We start from the raw sequence: 14124 nt of genomic DNA, 5'->3' as shown, positions 1-14124 counted from the left end.
TTCCAGGCTTCTTCTCTAATTTCCTTTTTACGAATGAACAGTGCAAGCCTATACTCTTTTCTTAACCTGGCTATACAGTCTTTATCCCATGGGACCATTTTCAGTGCAGCTAACAATTTTTGGTGAGCTTCAGAGCAATTGCTGTCAAACCATCTCTCCCCTGTAATTTTCCTAGTTCTTGTCGGTAAGGTGAGGTCTGTTGCTACCAGCGCACAGATACCTTCAAAGGCTGAAAGTACTATCGACCCCTGTCTAGAATTATCAAGGCAAGTTTCGATCTTATCCCCAAACTTTAGGCATGGGTCCTGGAAGAAGAGGTCCGGGATTAATTTGGCCCATTTTAGTCTCCGTCCCTGGTCAGATGTTTTCAAACAGATATCACCCCCTAGCTTTCGCGATTTCTCCTTGAGGCCACACCCCCTGTCCAAGATGAGAGTAACAGGGTTATGATCACTAAAATGAGACCATTTGGCATTATAAAAAATGACTTGTGATAGAAGGGTAGGGGAGATAAAAATGAAATCAATGATGGTATCTTTTCTTAGATAAAGCCATCACTGAGGAAGAGGTAAGATCCGCCATTAAAAGCAGTAAGAAGGGGAAGGCGGCTGGGCCGGATGGCTTGCCGGCAGAAATTTATAGAGCCCTTGAATTAGAATTAGTCCCATTCCTCACTATTCTTTTCAATCAAATTTTATTGGAAGGGCAGCTCCCCCCAGCCTCATGGGATAATGCCTCTATTACACTTATTCTGAAACCAGGGAAGCCAAAGACCGCTTGTGGATCTTATAGGCCAATTTCAATACTCAACGTGGATTATAAGATCTTTACCACTATTTTAGCATCAAGGTTGGCTGTGATTGCGCCTTTGGTCCTCCACTCTGACCAAAAGGGCTTTGTTAAAGGGCGACAACTATATGAGCTAACCTACGATTTAATAGGTGCCATAGATATAGCATCGGCCCGTGCCCTCCCCTTGGCCGCCCTCACGTTGGATGCGACCAAGGCTTTTGACAGAGTCAATTGGTCATACCTGTCGGGAGCCTTGGCTAAGTTTGGCGTGGGGGCTGGGTTTCGCAGGGTTATAAGCTTGTTATATCATAGCCCAGTTGCACGTCTGTTGGTCAATGGAGAGTTATCCGACCCAGTCACTATTACTAGGGGGACTCGGCAGAGCTGCCCACTTTCCCCCCTACTGTTCGATTTTTACATCGAACCCTTTGCGCAACAACTGAGGGAGGAGGTCAACATCAAACCTTTCTCCTATAAAGGTTGGGAAAGGAAAGTAGCCCTTTATGCCGATGACGTGCTTATTCTTACTTCGGATGTTGCCACCGCACTCCCTTTGGTGTTAAAGTTAGCCCATCTATTTGGCCAGGTTTCCGGTTACGAAATAAATGATGCCAAAACCGAGATGCTTGTCTGGAATGATGACGGGCAAGCTAGGGATTTACAAGCAGGCTCTTCGATGAGGTATTTGGGCTTACATATTGGGAAGGACATAGGGAAAATTGCTCTAGTTAACCTAACAGCAGTAGCTAAAGAGTGTCGCAGGTTATTGCTTTCATGGTCTTGTATTCCACTATCTCTAATTGGGAGGGTTAACTTAATTAAAATGTCGATTCTTCCTAAAGTTTCTTTTTTGTTTTCTACCATTCCCCTGTATTTTGATTTTTCTTGTTTAGTTAAGTTACAGTCAGATATAACATCTTTCATCTGGAATAATAAACAGGCAAGGATTTCTTGGATAAAGCTTAGGAGGCGAAGGGACAAAGGGGGCCTGGCTGCCCCTGACTTTAAACTATATGCTTGGGCTTTTCAGTTAACTCATTCCCGTATGTTGTTAAAATTACCTTATGACTACGGGGTGGGGCGGATGTTTTCAGCCATGCTAGAAGGGGAAGAAGTTAGCCAATCTGCCTTTTTATTTAAATTTGGCAACCCCAAGTACTTTAAAAAAATTAAACTGAAAGTATTACAGGGTTTGGCAAAATTTTGGGCCGAAGTCACTAGATCTATTAAACAAGGCTTCTATTGTGATAAGACTCCGTTATGGGGGCTACCTGAAAACCCCGACTGGCTCGGAGATATCTTAGCGGCACCTATAAGAGACGCAGGCCTAGAGGTCTGGGGAGATCTCTTTTTTGAAGGGGAGTTGCTTGCATGGGAACAGCTTCAGGCTAAGATTGGCCCTAATCTCTCAAGGTTTAAATACTTTCAAATGCATAGCTGGACTCAGGCCTATAAAACTCAACCCCTCAGAAGAAATAGGTTTCTACTTGGAGGATGTAGCCCACTTATAAATAATCTGGTTAACAAACCCTTGGGTAAGAAAGAGACTTCACAGTGGTATCGACTATTATTGGAAGAAACGGATGGCGTCTTTAATCTGCCGGACCTGCTGTGGAGCCCTTTAATTTCTGGTCCCAAAGTACAAGAACTCTGGTCAGTATCATTCGACCTTTTGTATACCATAGTGAAGCCATCTTGGCTACGCAGGAACCATTTGTTTACTTTGCATCGGGCATATTATTCTCCCCTTAGATTATCTAAATTCTCCGAGGGCAACTCTATTGCGTGTTCAAGGTGTGGTCTTCTGGCTGCTTCGGACACCCATATGTTTTTTGACTGCCCCACTTTACAGCCATACTGGGCAGCTATCAGTAATACTCTAACCATTTCATTGGGGGTCCATGTTAATATCGACTTATCTCTAGCGATTTTCGGGGTCTTGGAAGGAGTACAACTTGCAGCCAAAAAATTGGTGTTCTACGCGGTGCTGTTGGCAAGAAGGGAGATCTGCAAGAAGTGGAAAGACCCGACTCCACCCTCCTTCAGTGAATGGCAGACCTCCGTTTTGTCTACATCACGTATGGACCTTGTTAGAGCTGGCAATCAGAATAAGAGAGCTTTCTGGCATTTGTTATCATGGGTTCACTGATCTCCGGGTTTTTTTTTTTTTTTCCCCCGGGTCCCATGATTATCCTATTATGGTGCTCCCATTGCCGTCTACACCATGTGATTTGCCTCTACCTGGTCCTAGCCCGGGCTCACCTTGGTGGCTTATAAAATGGGAATCGCTTGCCTCGTCGCCTTCTAAGATTGACACTGCAATGGCTGAGGGATATTGTGTACCTTCCATCTCGTTTTCCTTATCCCTGCCAGTTCTTATGAACTGAGACAGCTATGTGCAAGCTAATGTGGCTTGGCATTGGAACCATGGTAGCAATGAGGACACAAAAAAAAAAAAAATTTTGGGTGAGCTTCAGAGCAATTGCTGTCAAACCATCTCTCCCCTGTAATGTTCCTAGTTCTTGTTGGTAAGGTGAAGTCTGTTGCTACCAGCGCACAGATACCTTCAAAGGCTGAAAGTACTATCGACCCCTGTCTAGAATTATCAAGGCAAGTTTCGATCTTATCCCCAAACTTTAGGCATGGGTCCTGGAAGAAGAGGTCCGGGATTAATTTGGCCCATTTTAGTCTCCGTCCCTGGTCAGATGTTTTCAAACAGATATCACCCCCTAGCTTTCGCGATTTCTCCTTGAGACCACACCCCCTGTCCAAGATGAGAGTAACAGGGTTATGATCACTAAAATGAGACCATTTGGCATTATAAAAAATGACTTGTGATAGAAGGGTAGGGGAGATAAAAATGAAATCAATGATTGTATCCCGTCCTCTTGCTTTAAAAGGGGGAGTCCTCTCATCTATATTAATAAAACTTGGTTCAAAGAGATTTACTGCAGCCAGGAGCTCCTCCAAACATTCCCCATACTGTGTGTGTTCAAAATGGGGAGTTGGGGAGTTCACCGGGCCTAAAAAATCTTCTTTCTGGCAGGCCAGTTCACAGACATGGATGTTAAAATCGCCCATAATTCTAATTGAATGATAAGTGGTTTGCTTCGATCGGTACTCTTCTAGAAAACATTTCGTATGTATGTAAAAACTTTATTTCGGCCGTTCAGGCCATAAAAGTGCAAAAAAAAACAATTCGCAAGTTTATACAACAATTACATTTTCATAGTGTATGCACAATTAAAAACACATACTACCAAGTTCAGTTTTTAAAAAAAAGAGCCGGACAATCATTAAATACACTTTAAGAATAGACAAGGGATGCCTCCAGTTGATCCTCCCCTATAGATGCTTTAAAAGTCCTCTCCTAGTATGCCACATGGCATTTAAAAACCGAGATACCGAGAATACAATTGGAGGATCAGTATCATATTTTAAAACTCTAAAAGCCTCGGCACAACGAATAAATCCTAAGTTTTTACATAATTGGGTTACCCAGCATTTGCGGGGTAGCACATATGCCGGGCAGAAAAACAGCACATGCAGATCAGTTTCAGCCGTTAGTTTACAGCTAGGGCACACACTCAAATTCTCCGGAGCCCATGAACTAGTGTACTCTGCCAGAGGTAAATTCCCCCATCTGAATTGCGCGTACAGTTTCCTCGCCATAGGTGGCTGGATTGCATCCAGAAAGGATTCCTTCATGTACACCTCCTTTACTTGCAAAAACTCCCTTGTCAACCTGCCCTCTTTAGCGTTCTCCTGTAAAGACAGCAGGTTGGATTGCCTAAAATGTTTTACAAGGTCCACCCTAGAAATCTTGGGACAGGATAGCTCAGTTGATGACCAAAGCTCTGGTCTCCCAAGCCTATTCGAAAGGCTTCTAATATGGGCCAACCAAGGTGTTTTACTAGGATTGAGTCTGGGGAGGAGCTCCTTCAGCTCTTTTTTTAAACGCATTCAGCTCGGGAGTTACCCATAACCTCCGCCAAAATGTCAAGGGCCTGAGGGCAATCTCTTGATCGATTGGCCTCATACCCAAGTCCATGCGGAGGGGAACCAGTGGGGTGCTGCGTGGTAGACCTAAGAGCTGTCTCATGAAGTTATTTTCTAGCTTCACAAAATCCATAGTAGAACTATGCCCCCAAAGCTCCGCCCCATATAATGTGGCCCCTCTTGCTTGAGCCTTGTATATCTCCACCACAGGGGCTGCTGGCTTGAAAGCAGGTGTTCTGAGCATTTTCATTATCCCCCCTACTGACTGGGTGAGCCTAAGCTGTGCTTTGGTCATCTGAGGGCCCCACCCGAATTGCTCGGACAATGTTATGCCCAGATAATCAAATGTCCTTACTTTGTCAAGGTGGATGCCATTGAGAGAGGGGTTTGGGCGTGTGCTCTTTGGAGGGTTGAAGACCATAAATTTGGTCTTAGATACATTTATCTCCAAACCTATCATAATACAGAACTGTGCAAGCCCATCCAGGATGCGTTGAATGCCTAGGGGTGACTTGGACAATTTCAATTTATCCAAATGTTCATTTAAAAAGCTACTCTCGCCTGAATTATAAAAGTTAACAAACAGTTTTGCTGAATTCTGAGCAATACATTCTATTGCCAGACAGTTGTGGGACCCCACATCCACCCTCCTATGAACCCCTGATAATCTGAGTGAGAATAACATTAAGAGGCCCCCTTTTGCTCTGCCTGATGGGGAAGGTTGTGCTTGAACGCTATATGATTTAAACCCATCCACTCTGAAGTTGTTATCCATATCCCAGGTCTCCAGTAAACTGACTAAGTCATAGTCTTTTAACAAATTAGGCCACCTGGGATCCTCTTTTTTGCTCTTCAACCCCACAATATTCCAACTAATGATATTGCAGTTGAGAGCTTCGTTATTATCTGATCCCTGCCCTTTACCATGATCACAGGTATAGCTCTGCTGACAGCAGGGCAGCTCCAGTCAATCATTTTCATCTAAAAAGTATAATGGGAGGAATCTATTTTTACAAGTTAAGCTATTACTTTCATCCGTCCTCTCAGGCTCAAGGTTGGCGGCTTTGGGGCACTAGCTATACTCCAATTTGACATGGCAGGGCGGATCATCTCTCTAGGGTTTAAGGAGGAGGTAGGATAGCCTCGTCCATCCATTAAAGGTTGAAGCCCCCGAGAAGTTCCACCCGCTGTTTGTACCCCTTTGGGTGGTGGGTAAAAAAATCCCAGTGGCAGAGCTTTGAGGACCCCCTGACCCTTCTTGGGGCCATCTCTAAATAACTGCCCCGCGATATCTGCACTGTCAAAATTAACGACAATGCAGTCACCTTCAATCTGTTTAGGTCTGTGGCCCACCCACCCAACTCGTCTGGCCATTATGATATGTGGAGAAACCTTGAGCCTGCTATCGGAATGTTGGTCACACCAATGTTTAGTTTTGTGTATCAACTCCATAGTAGATTCAATGCTATGCTCTTTCAGTGGGGGAACCCCTGTAAGTATAGCGACTAGGGGAGTTGCTTCTGGGGGCAGATGAAGTCTGCTACTATTTATCACATTATTAGCCCCTTGGCTACCAGGGCTCCTTCTCTGGATCTGAGTCTTGTGCGTTGACAGAAGACTTGGGGTAATCTTGGTATGGCAACAAGTAGAATCCCGTCTGCCTCCCTAATGTTCTGGGGGTAATCTCAGGGCTTTTCTTTGATGGTATTTGAGTAACGGGGCCCTCTTCACTATTATCAACTTACACTTGTACTCTGGGGATGGTGTTATCATAAGAGTTTTTACATATTTTTTTTAAGCCCCCTAGCTGGGTCTCAAGGCACTCCAGTTTTGCCATAATCCCCTTTACAGAAGCGTTCAATAAGGCAACAATATCTTTAACAATGTTCGAAAAAGAGTGCTCCAGTCTTGATTAAAAAAAATCTGCCATCACTTTCCGAACTGCGGACTGAACACATGAGTCTAAGTCTCCGGCCTGTCCATGGGTCAAATCAAAAGATATGTGGCCGGATTTACTTGTTCTTTTTTTCCCCTTCTTTTCCCTGGGTAAATCAAATGGACCTTCTGGAGAGATACATCTTCTTTGAGAGTCTCAACGATCACCTCGCCTGCAGTGCCCCTTGCCAGTCTATCAGTATGTACGGTGTCAACCTCCCCTGATATCAGCACTCTCGGGTCAATGGGGACAGGATTTATAGGGTGGCTATCTGGTCAAGTTGTGCTCCCGGGGGGATCAGAACTTAGTCCCAGCTTAACCTCTGCATTTTGGATTTCCTTATACAGGGCCCCCACCGCAGAGGTCAGATAAGACATGATGGAAGCAGAGTTCCTAGGCACCTTCACTCTTGCACTCCCCTGATCCTGGCTGCATGGTTGTTTGCGCTTACCCATTATTGCTGATGGAAATGTCAATGTTAAGGGGTGTCCCAGCCCAGCCTCCTCCGGGCTCTGACAGGTGAAGACGGGCCCGCCCTTGGCCCGGGCACGCCCCCTCACGTGTCCCGCACTGTCAGAGCCCTGGGCTGCACTTAAGCGCCTCCTGGCGCGGAAACACGCGTTGGCGCCTCCACCGGCGCTTTGCACTGTGGGATATGCAGTCCCCCTGCTGCTGGCGTCTGATGGTGACGAAGATCAAACAACACGGGCTCCCACGCTGCGGGAGCCCTGGGCTGCACTTAAGCGCCTCCTAGTGCGGAAACACCCGTTGGCGCCTCCCCCGGCGCTTTGCACTATGGAATATGCAATCCCACTGCTGCTGACGGCTGATGGTGGCGAAGATCAAACACGGGCTCCCGCGCTGCGGGAGCCCTGGACTGCACTTAAGCGCCTCCTGGAGCGGAATCACATGTTGGTGACCCCCCTGGCGCTTTGCACTATGGGATATGCAGTCCCCCTGCTGATGGCGGCTGATGGCGGCGCAGATCAAACAACACGGGCTCTCCATGCACATACCTGTAGCATGATACACATGAGCCAGTATTTCTTCTGTTCGGGTCCCATCCAGCGGAAGCAGTTGCTTTTCTGCTCTCAACCATGGGCGGATACGGTGCACTAACCCTGTCTGTAAGGAGTACGGGTAGCTGGATAGGAGGCCAGCATCTACCCCTCCCAGACACGCCACAGTGGGTGGACAACAAGCCAAGTGATGTAATCAATTTAGCCCCATGGGACAGTGTCCCCGGGACCCTTTACTTATGTGCTGGCCCCAGGTGACATAGGAGCCCGCAAGGGCATAAATACGCTCATAGAGGGTGCCCCACTCTCATCAGAATTCAAATATTGAGGTTGCACCCAAACACCCACCCTGAACCACCGTGGGGGTATTTTGTGAAAATAGGTAGGGTGCTATGCACTCGATTTTTTATTTTTCTCTCTGGAGTCCAGACTTCACTGACCGGTTCCTCTGGCCCCATATGGCCAATTTGGACAATTTTGAGTTCATTTTGCTCCTGGTGGCCAGCCCTTACCACAAGGGGAATTTTATTCAGGTTTTCTGTCATCTAAGGGGGGCCTTTTGTGGGGGGGCAGGACTTTCTGGCTCCCGGCGACAGACTGATTCTCTCCCTGGTCACCTTTTGCTCTCTCAGTTGTGTGGGTTTCTTACACAGTCCCTCCACGTCAACCAGCAGAACACCCTCTCTGCAGCACTCCTCGTGTCCCACAACCTTGAGGCTACTTGCAGGGCACCTGTGTGTCAGCAGAGTCAAACGTCAAAGTAGTCCCAGGAGAAGCATTCAGGGTCCACTAGCAGGTCCATTCCTCCAACTGTTCCCCAGGTGGCATAAGTGGGCCAGCAACTACAGTTCTGGGGGTCAGCTGGAACCAAATTCCATCCTTGTAGGGACATCAGGTGGCTTCTTCTTCCAGCTGGGCATAAGTTTGCTGTCATTGCTCCTAGGTCCAGTGTCTTTGCATATTATGCAAGGGTTTTTACGTGGGGATGAAAAGCTCTAGAAGCCAGGCAGCCCTGGCCAAATCTAGGATACGGCATCATCACTCCAACTAAGTCTCAACCCTCTTGTCCAGTATTCTGGGACATTCTAGTATGGTAACTTCAAGTTGTCTATGGAAAGAGCTTCCCTGAGAGCTTCAGCTCTGCGCCTAGCTGACACAGCTGTCTGATCTCTTCCTACCAAAAGTTTAAAGCTGAGGCCCTTCTATGTTGGTTCCAGAGGTCTGGACCTGCTCCTTTGTTTCTGTGGGCTTGGGCTGTCCTAGCCCATGTGCAAAGTACCAAGCTCATTAACATATACATATTTCCTCCCTATTCCTTCCTTTCCCAGGAACTGTGTCAATGGCTCTATTGTGTGGAGAGGCCTTTGATCCTTCTGCTGAAAAGAAAAGTAATTAACTTGACTCAGTAAGTAGGACAAATGCCTGGAATCAGATTCTGAGCTGAGCCAGGGAAAGGTGACAATTCTTAAAGTGCCATAAGGACTGCAGGTATGATGTCAGGGACAGTAATCTAAAAATCAGATTAGATTAAACAAGAAAAAAGAAACAAGTTGGATTTGTGGCAAAGCAGCAGAATGATTGTTGGGGCGCTGGTACACCTTATAATAAGTAATGAGATGAGGAAAATAAAACCAGGAGTAATGAAGATTACGGGTAAGTAGTCCAGCCATATTGAATCTTCTGTTTCGTATGTGAACTAATCCTCCATCCCATTGGTCTTACGCTTGGAACACCAGTCACAACAGTCATCACAAGCTTGGACTGCATTTTCACCTTGTGATTCATCATCATCATAAACTTTAATCGATTTGACAAGCAAATCATAAAAATATAAGGTCCCTTTCAACAATCAGCACAGAGATATAATAACGACTGTGTCAAAGATTTTACTATAAAAAAACATAATATTTAATTAAAGATCATGAGAAAAATAAAGGAAGTGGGGCAGTGTCTACAATAGTTAGGAAAAGCAAAAACACAGGCATAAACAAAACACAATGGTATGGCCAAAACATAAACAAATACTTAGGCCAGACAACATACTAGAAGCACCATTGCACTTATATGGAATAATTATCACACAGCAATTTAGTGTCAAGGTGCTAGTGTCGACAGCATTTCGATCCCACAGAGAATAATGGGATCATCATCAGGACTAAAAGAATGTGTAGCCTGAGAGAATCATGACTTAGGTAGATTTTGCCTGCTTGCAAGAATGGTGGCAGCAAGTGGGGACCCAAGTGGGTTTAGTATCGTTCGCATAAGTTCAGTTAATGCAAGGGATAAATAGGCATAAGCGCTGAATAAGCACCAACCAAGACTTCAGATGAGGGAGCCCACAATGTCCAGAGGAATGCCGGGAGGCGGTATGGGAGAGATGCCAAAATGATGGTTCCTGGGGAGAATCAAACCGGTAGATCCCAGGCAGGCAGGCGGTGAGCAAAGGGCACAACCGATAGCGAGAGGAGAAGGCGGTACGTTCACGATGGACGTTACCGTAGAGGCATGGTTACTGGCACTGAATTCAAGGTGTGCGGTCAGCTCCAAGGAAGGCAATAACTTTCGGGGGATGAATCATAAAAGCACATAAATGACAATACATTCAATAAAAAAATGTCATAGAGTAAAAATGCATAATTTAAGTAAAACACTCAAAATCATTAAAAGGATGCTAAATCCTATAAAACCATAAGAAATAGAAAGAAATTAGTTAAGATACGATAAGACTATTCCAATGTACATTTCTTTGCAAATCTGCTCGGTGGAAAAACTATCATTGCCCATACTCACGACTATTCGCTGATTCAATTGCTGGTTGAGGCGTGCACTGGCACTTGAATAATATAAAGACTTTACTAAAGAATTTGCATGAGGTGTCATATTACAGGAGTCGTTAAAGAACTCTATTACACCCAATTGGCTAAATGCACGTTTCAGATAACCGAGCAAGAAGATCCTCTCAGTATTGGCCATGGAAAGACAATCCATAATAATGGATCTTGAAAAATCCAGCTCCGGTGTACACCAGATTTTCGGCAAGTCCAATAGGATCCGTAATGTACAAAAGGCCCAGTTCCGAGTAGCAAAATGATGTTGGTGTGCTCTTACGGACCATCAACAGCTTTCTAATAAAATTATTTTTAGTACTTGGATACTGAAACCCCATACTTCAGCCTCATAAGTAGTGATTGAGATGCATTTCGTTTTATAGAGTGTGGTCATTTGTTTGATAGGCTTGTGTATCCTTTTGGAATGGAATGGTAGTTCAGAAAAAAAAGTTTGCATTTAAAAAATAAAATCAAGAAAACGCTAACCTATCTTCCGCCCCAGATAAATGTAATAAAGGGAGTTTTTTTACTACTGCTCCTACCACAAAGGCTATGGACGTTGGAAGGGTTTTAATTTTTTTTTAACTTTGTATGTTTGCTGCAGAGTGCACCACACATGAAAAGTTAGAAAAGTACTGAGAAAAGGAAACTTTTCTCAAACCTTAAATCTGCCTCGAAGAGGCGTTAATGTTTGGTACAGAGTCTCTACCTTGTTTAGTAGACAGAGCTTTGCACCAAAATTCATTGGTGGGTTGAATGAGAACACCAATATGCTACCCAATAGGGTTACTTTCCAATTTAAATCAGGATTTGCACTTGACAGTATGTCCCAAAACAACACTTTGCCCCGGATTGAGCAGGGCCGGACTGGGAACCCAAAGCAGCCGTGGCAATTTTCTCGGACCAGCCCCTGGTGAAGCACTGCCTGGCCCCCGGAGGCTGCAAATGCTTGCTTGCTGCTTTTGTTACTGGGGGCCGATATTGCACCACTGCTGCAAAAATGGACCCCAGTAGCAAAACCAGCTCCCGCGCTGCAAACCCGGCCCCCATGCTTCCAGCCTCCCGGGGAAACACCCGATGCCCGGTACGGCCAATCCGGCCCTGGGTTTGAGTCACTTTCGTGACGCAAGCCATGGCACAAAGTACTAGTATATCTGACCCCAAATTTCTTTAAGTACAACAACAACAACAAATGCATTTATTTAAGCTGTACAGAGTTTATTTTTGGGGCAATAATGGAAGTAGCATCAAATATGCACATGAATGGCAATTGGGTAGATATAATGTTTTACCTGCTTGGTGATGTCATATACAATTACAGCTGCAGCCGACCCTCGATAATACATTGGTGCCAATGAGTGGAACTGTTAAAAAACAATATATTCACCTGTTACAAATGCAGTATTACTTCATTAAACAATTTATAAAAGTCAGAGCTGTGCAGATTAACATGACAAGCAGGAACATTATTGAACAGTTCTGGCTACAGTGAAAGTACTTGGAAAATCAGCTCTGCATGCTATGTCTGGCTGTGGCTTTTTGATTGGCTGTTAAGTCATTAATTCAGTACCGGGGAAGCAATGTGGCGTCTGGAATTTGTGTTCCATTCCCGTACAAACATGTAGTAAGCTAGCATTGTCTTCCTCCCCATATGCATCAACATGCTCTTTTGTTCTCTCATCCCGAGTGAAACTATAGAACTTCTGCATTTGGTGGAATGGTACTTTCTCTCGTCTGGCAAGGGGATGTGATCATTTTCTTTCCACACCAGGGGCCATATTACAGAATGCCCGGCGCTCTCTTTGTTTGTGTCGGGCGCACCTTTTAAAAGGTGCGCCCAGCACAAACAAGGAACGTGCACCATATAAAATTGAATATGCTGCCCCCAGGGCAGCCGTGAAGTCAGGCTGTCCTGAGGGCAGGGCATTCAAGTGAAATACAGAGCGGATTTGAATCAGCCACAAACTATGTTTCACTGTGCAGGCGGAAACCTGCCTGCACTTTTAAGGAGGATTAGAGATCTCCTTGCAGGCGGGTGCAGTGAGTGACGGCACCCACCTGCAAGGGGGTATCTGGGGTTCCATAGGACCACCTTTCCCACCCTCCAGTGGGCTGCTATCAGGGGGCGCACTGACAGTGTGCCTCCTGACAGCTTCTTTGCCTCTGTGCCCACGTCTATAATAAGACGCGGGTGCAGAGACAAAGGGATTGCCTCATTTGCTTGGAGTCACGCCCCCATGCAAATGAGGGAACACCCTCTGGTGATAGCTGTGGCGATATATGTGTGCCAGCACTTTCTTTATTATAGTGAGGGCCTCACAAGCATCTATGGTCCTTTCTGTAATACCAAAGTGCCCTGGGGGCGTGCAAAGCAGGCACACATGCCCGTTGCGCTCCCAGGGCACTTTCCATAATACAGCCCCAGGTGTATAGAGTCACTATAAACAGCAATAAGTCACTATAAGGCTAATAAAAAAGGAGCAGGAGGAGCTGGAATGGGATCTACAGTGGCAGCTGAGGTAAGTAAAAATATGCTTGTAAATGGATTGTGCGTGCATGTGTGTTGTGTATTGGAGAGTGTGTTTGTGAGAGAGAGTGAGAGAGCATATATGTGTAGACGTGTGTCTGTATGTCTGAACATTTGTGTATGAGTGAAAGTGACCGAGTTCAAGTCTTTGAAATGTAATGAGTGAGAATGAGTGAGGCTGAGTGTTAGTAAGGGCGCATGAGTGAGTCAGTGAATGGGCATGAATGCTCAGAATCAGAGTTACTGCAAGTGAGTGAGAACGCATGAGCGAGAGTGAGTAACAATGAGAGAGTGTTAGAGAGTGTGGGATAGAGTGAGCAAGTGAGAATAGGTGAGAGTGAGTGACAGTAAGTCAGTGTAACTGAGTGAGGAGAAAGTGTGAATCTCAGTGAATGAGAATGAATGAGAGGGAATGCAATTGAGTATAAGTATGAGTGAGTGAAATTAAGAGTGAATGGGAGTGAGAGTCAGTGGGTGTGAATATGTGTGTGAGTGAGTTATCCATAGTGAGTGAGAATACTTAAAAGTGAGTGAATCAAAGTAAGAATGAGTGAGCGATTATGTATGAGTGAGAGTGTGTGAGTGTAAGAGTGACTACAAGAGAGTAAGAATAAATGAGTGGGAGTGAGAATAAGAATGAGTGGGAGTAAATGTAAGTAAGCGCGAGTGAGAATGTGGTGTTATGCTTGTGAGTCTGTAGTTGTACATAGCATACTGAAGTTAATCCTTGGCTTATAGAGGCATTCTTAGCAAAATACTGGTGCTGGCATACTGGAGGCAACTCTTAGCATGACAGGCATATGGGGCACTTGTGACAAAATGTTGGGCACTGGCACCCTTGAGGAATTAATGACACAGGAGGTACCCATGGCAAAATGCTGATACTAACACACTGGAGGTAATTCTTGACATGAGAGAGGACAACCATGACATGTGGGAGGGAGGCAACCCTGCCACAGTGCTGTCCCTGGCAGTCTAGATGTACTTTTTGACAAATGAGTAATCTGTGGCCAGGGCGCTGTA

At 45.4% G+C, this 14124-nt stretch overlaps 1 protein-coding gene across 1 annotated transcript in view; it reads right to left on the bottom strand.

Moving 5' to 3' along the window:
* The window catches only part of RAB31 (RAB31, member RAS oncogene family), a 293231-nt gene that overhangs the window by 37239 nt on the left and 241868 nt on the right, over nt 1-14124 (bottom strand). The window contains exon 4 of the mRNA XM_085607336.1: nt 11867-11938. Within this exon, the coding sequence (XP_085463462.1) occupies nt 11867-11938 (72 nt within the window). The remainder of the gene's footprint in view (nt 1-11866; nt 11939-14124) is intronic.

This window comes from Triturus cristatus, chromosome 5_2 (assembly GCF_964204655.1).
Source record: "Triturus cristatus chromosome 5_2, aTriCri1.1, whole genome shotgun sequence".
In the NCBI taxonomy this organism is placed as follows: domain Eukaryota; kingdom Metazoa; phylum Chordata; class Amphibia; order Caudata; family Salamandridae; genus Triturus; species Triturus cristatus.
The sequence above is the reverse complement of the archived record's forward strand: the minus strand, read 5'-3'. Positions and strand labels throughout refer to the sequence as shown.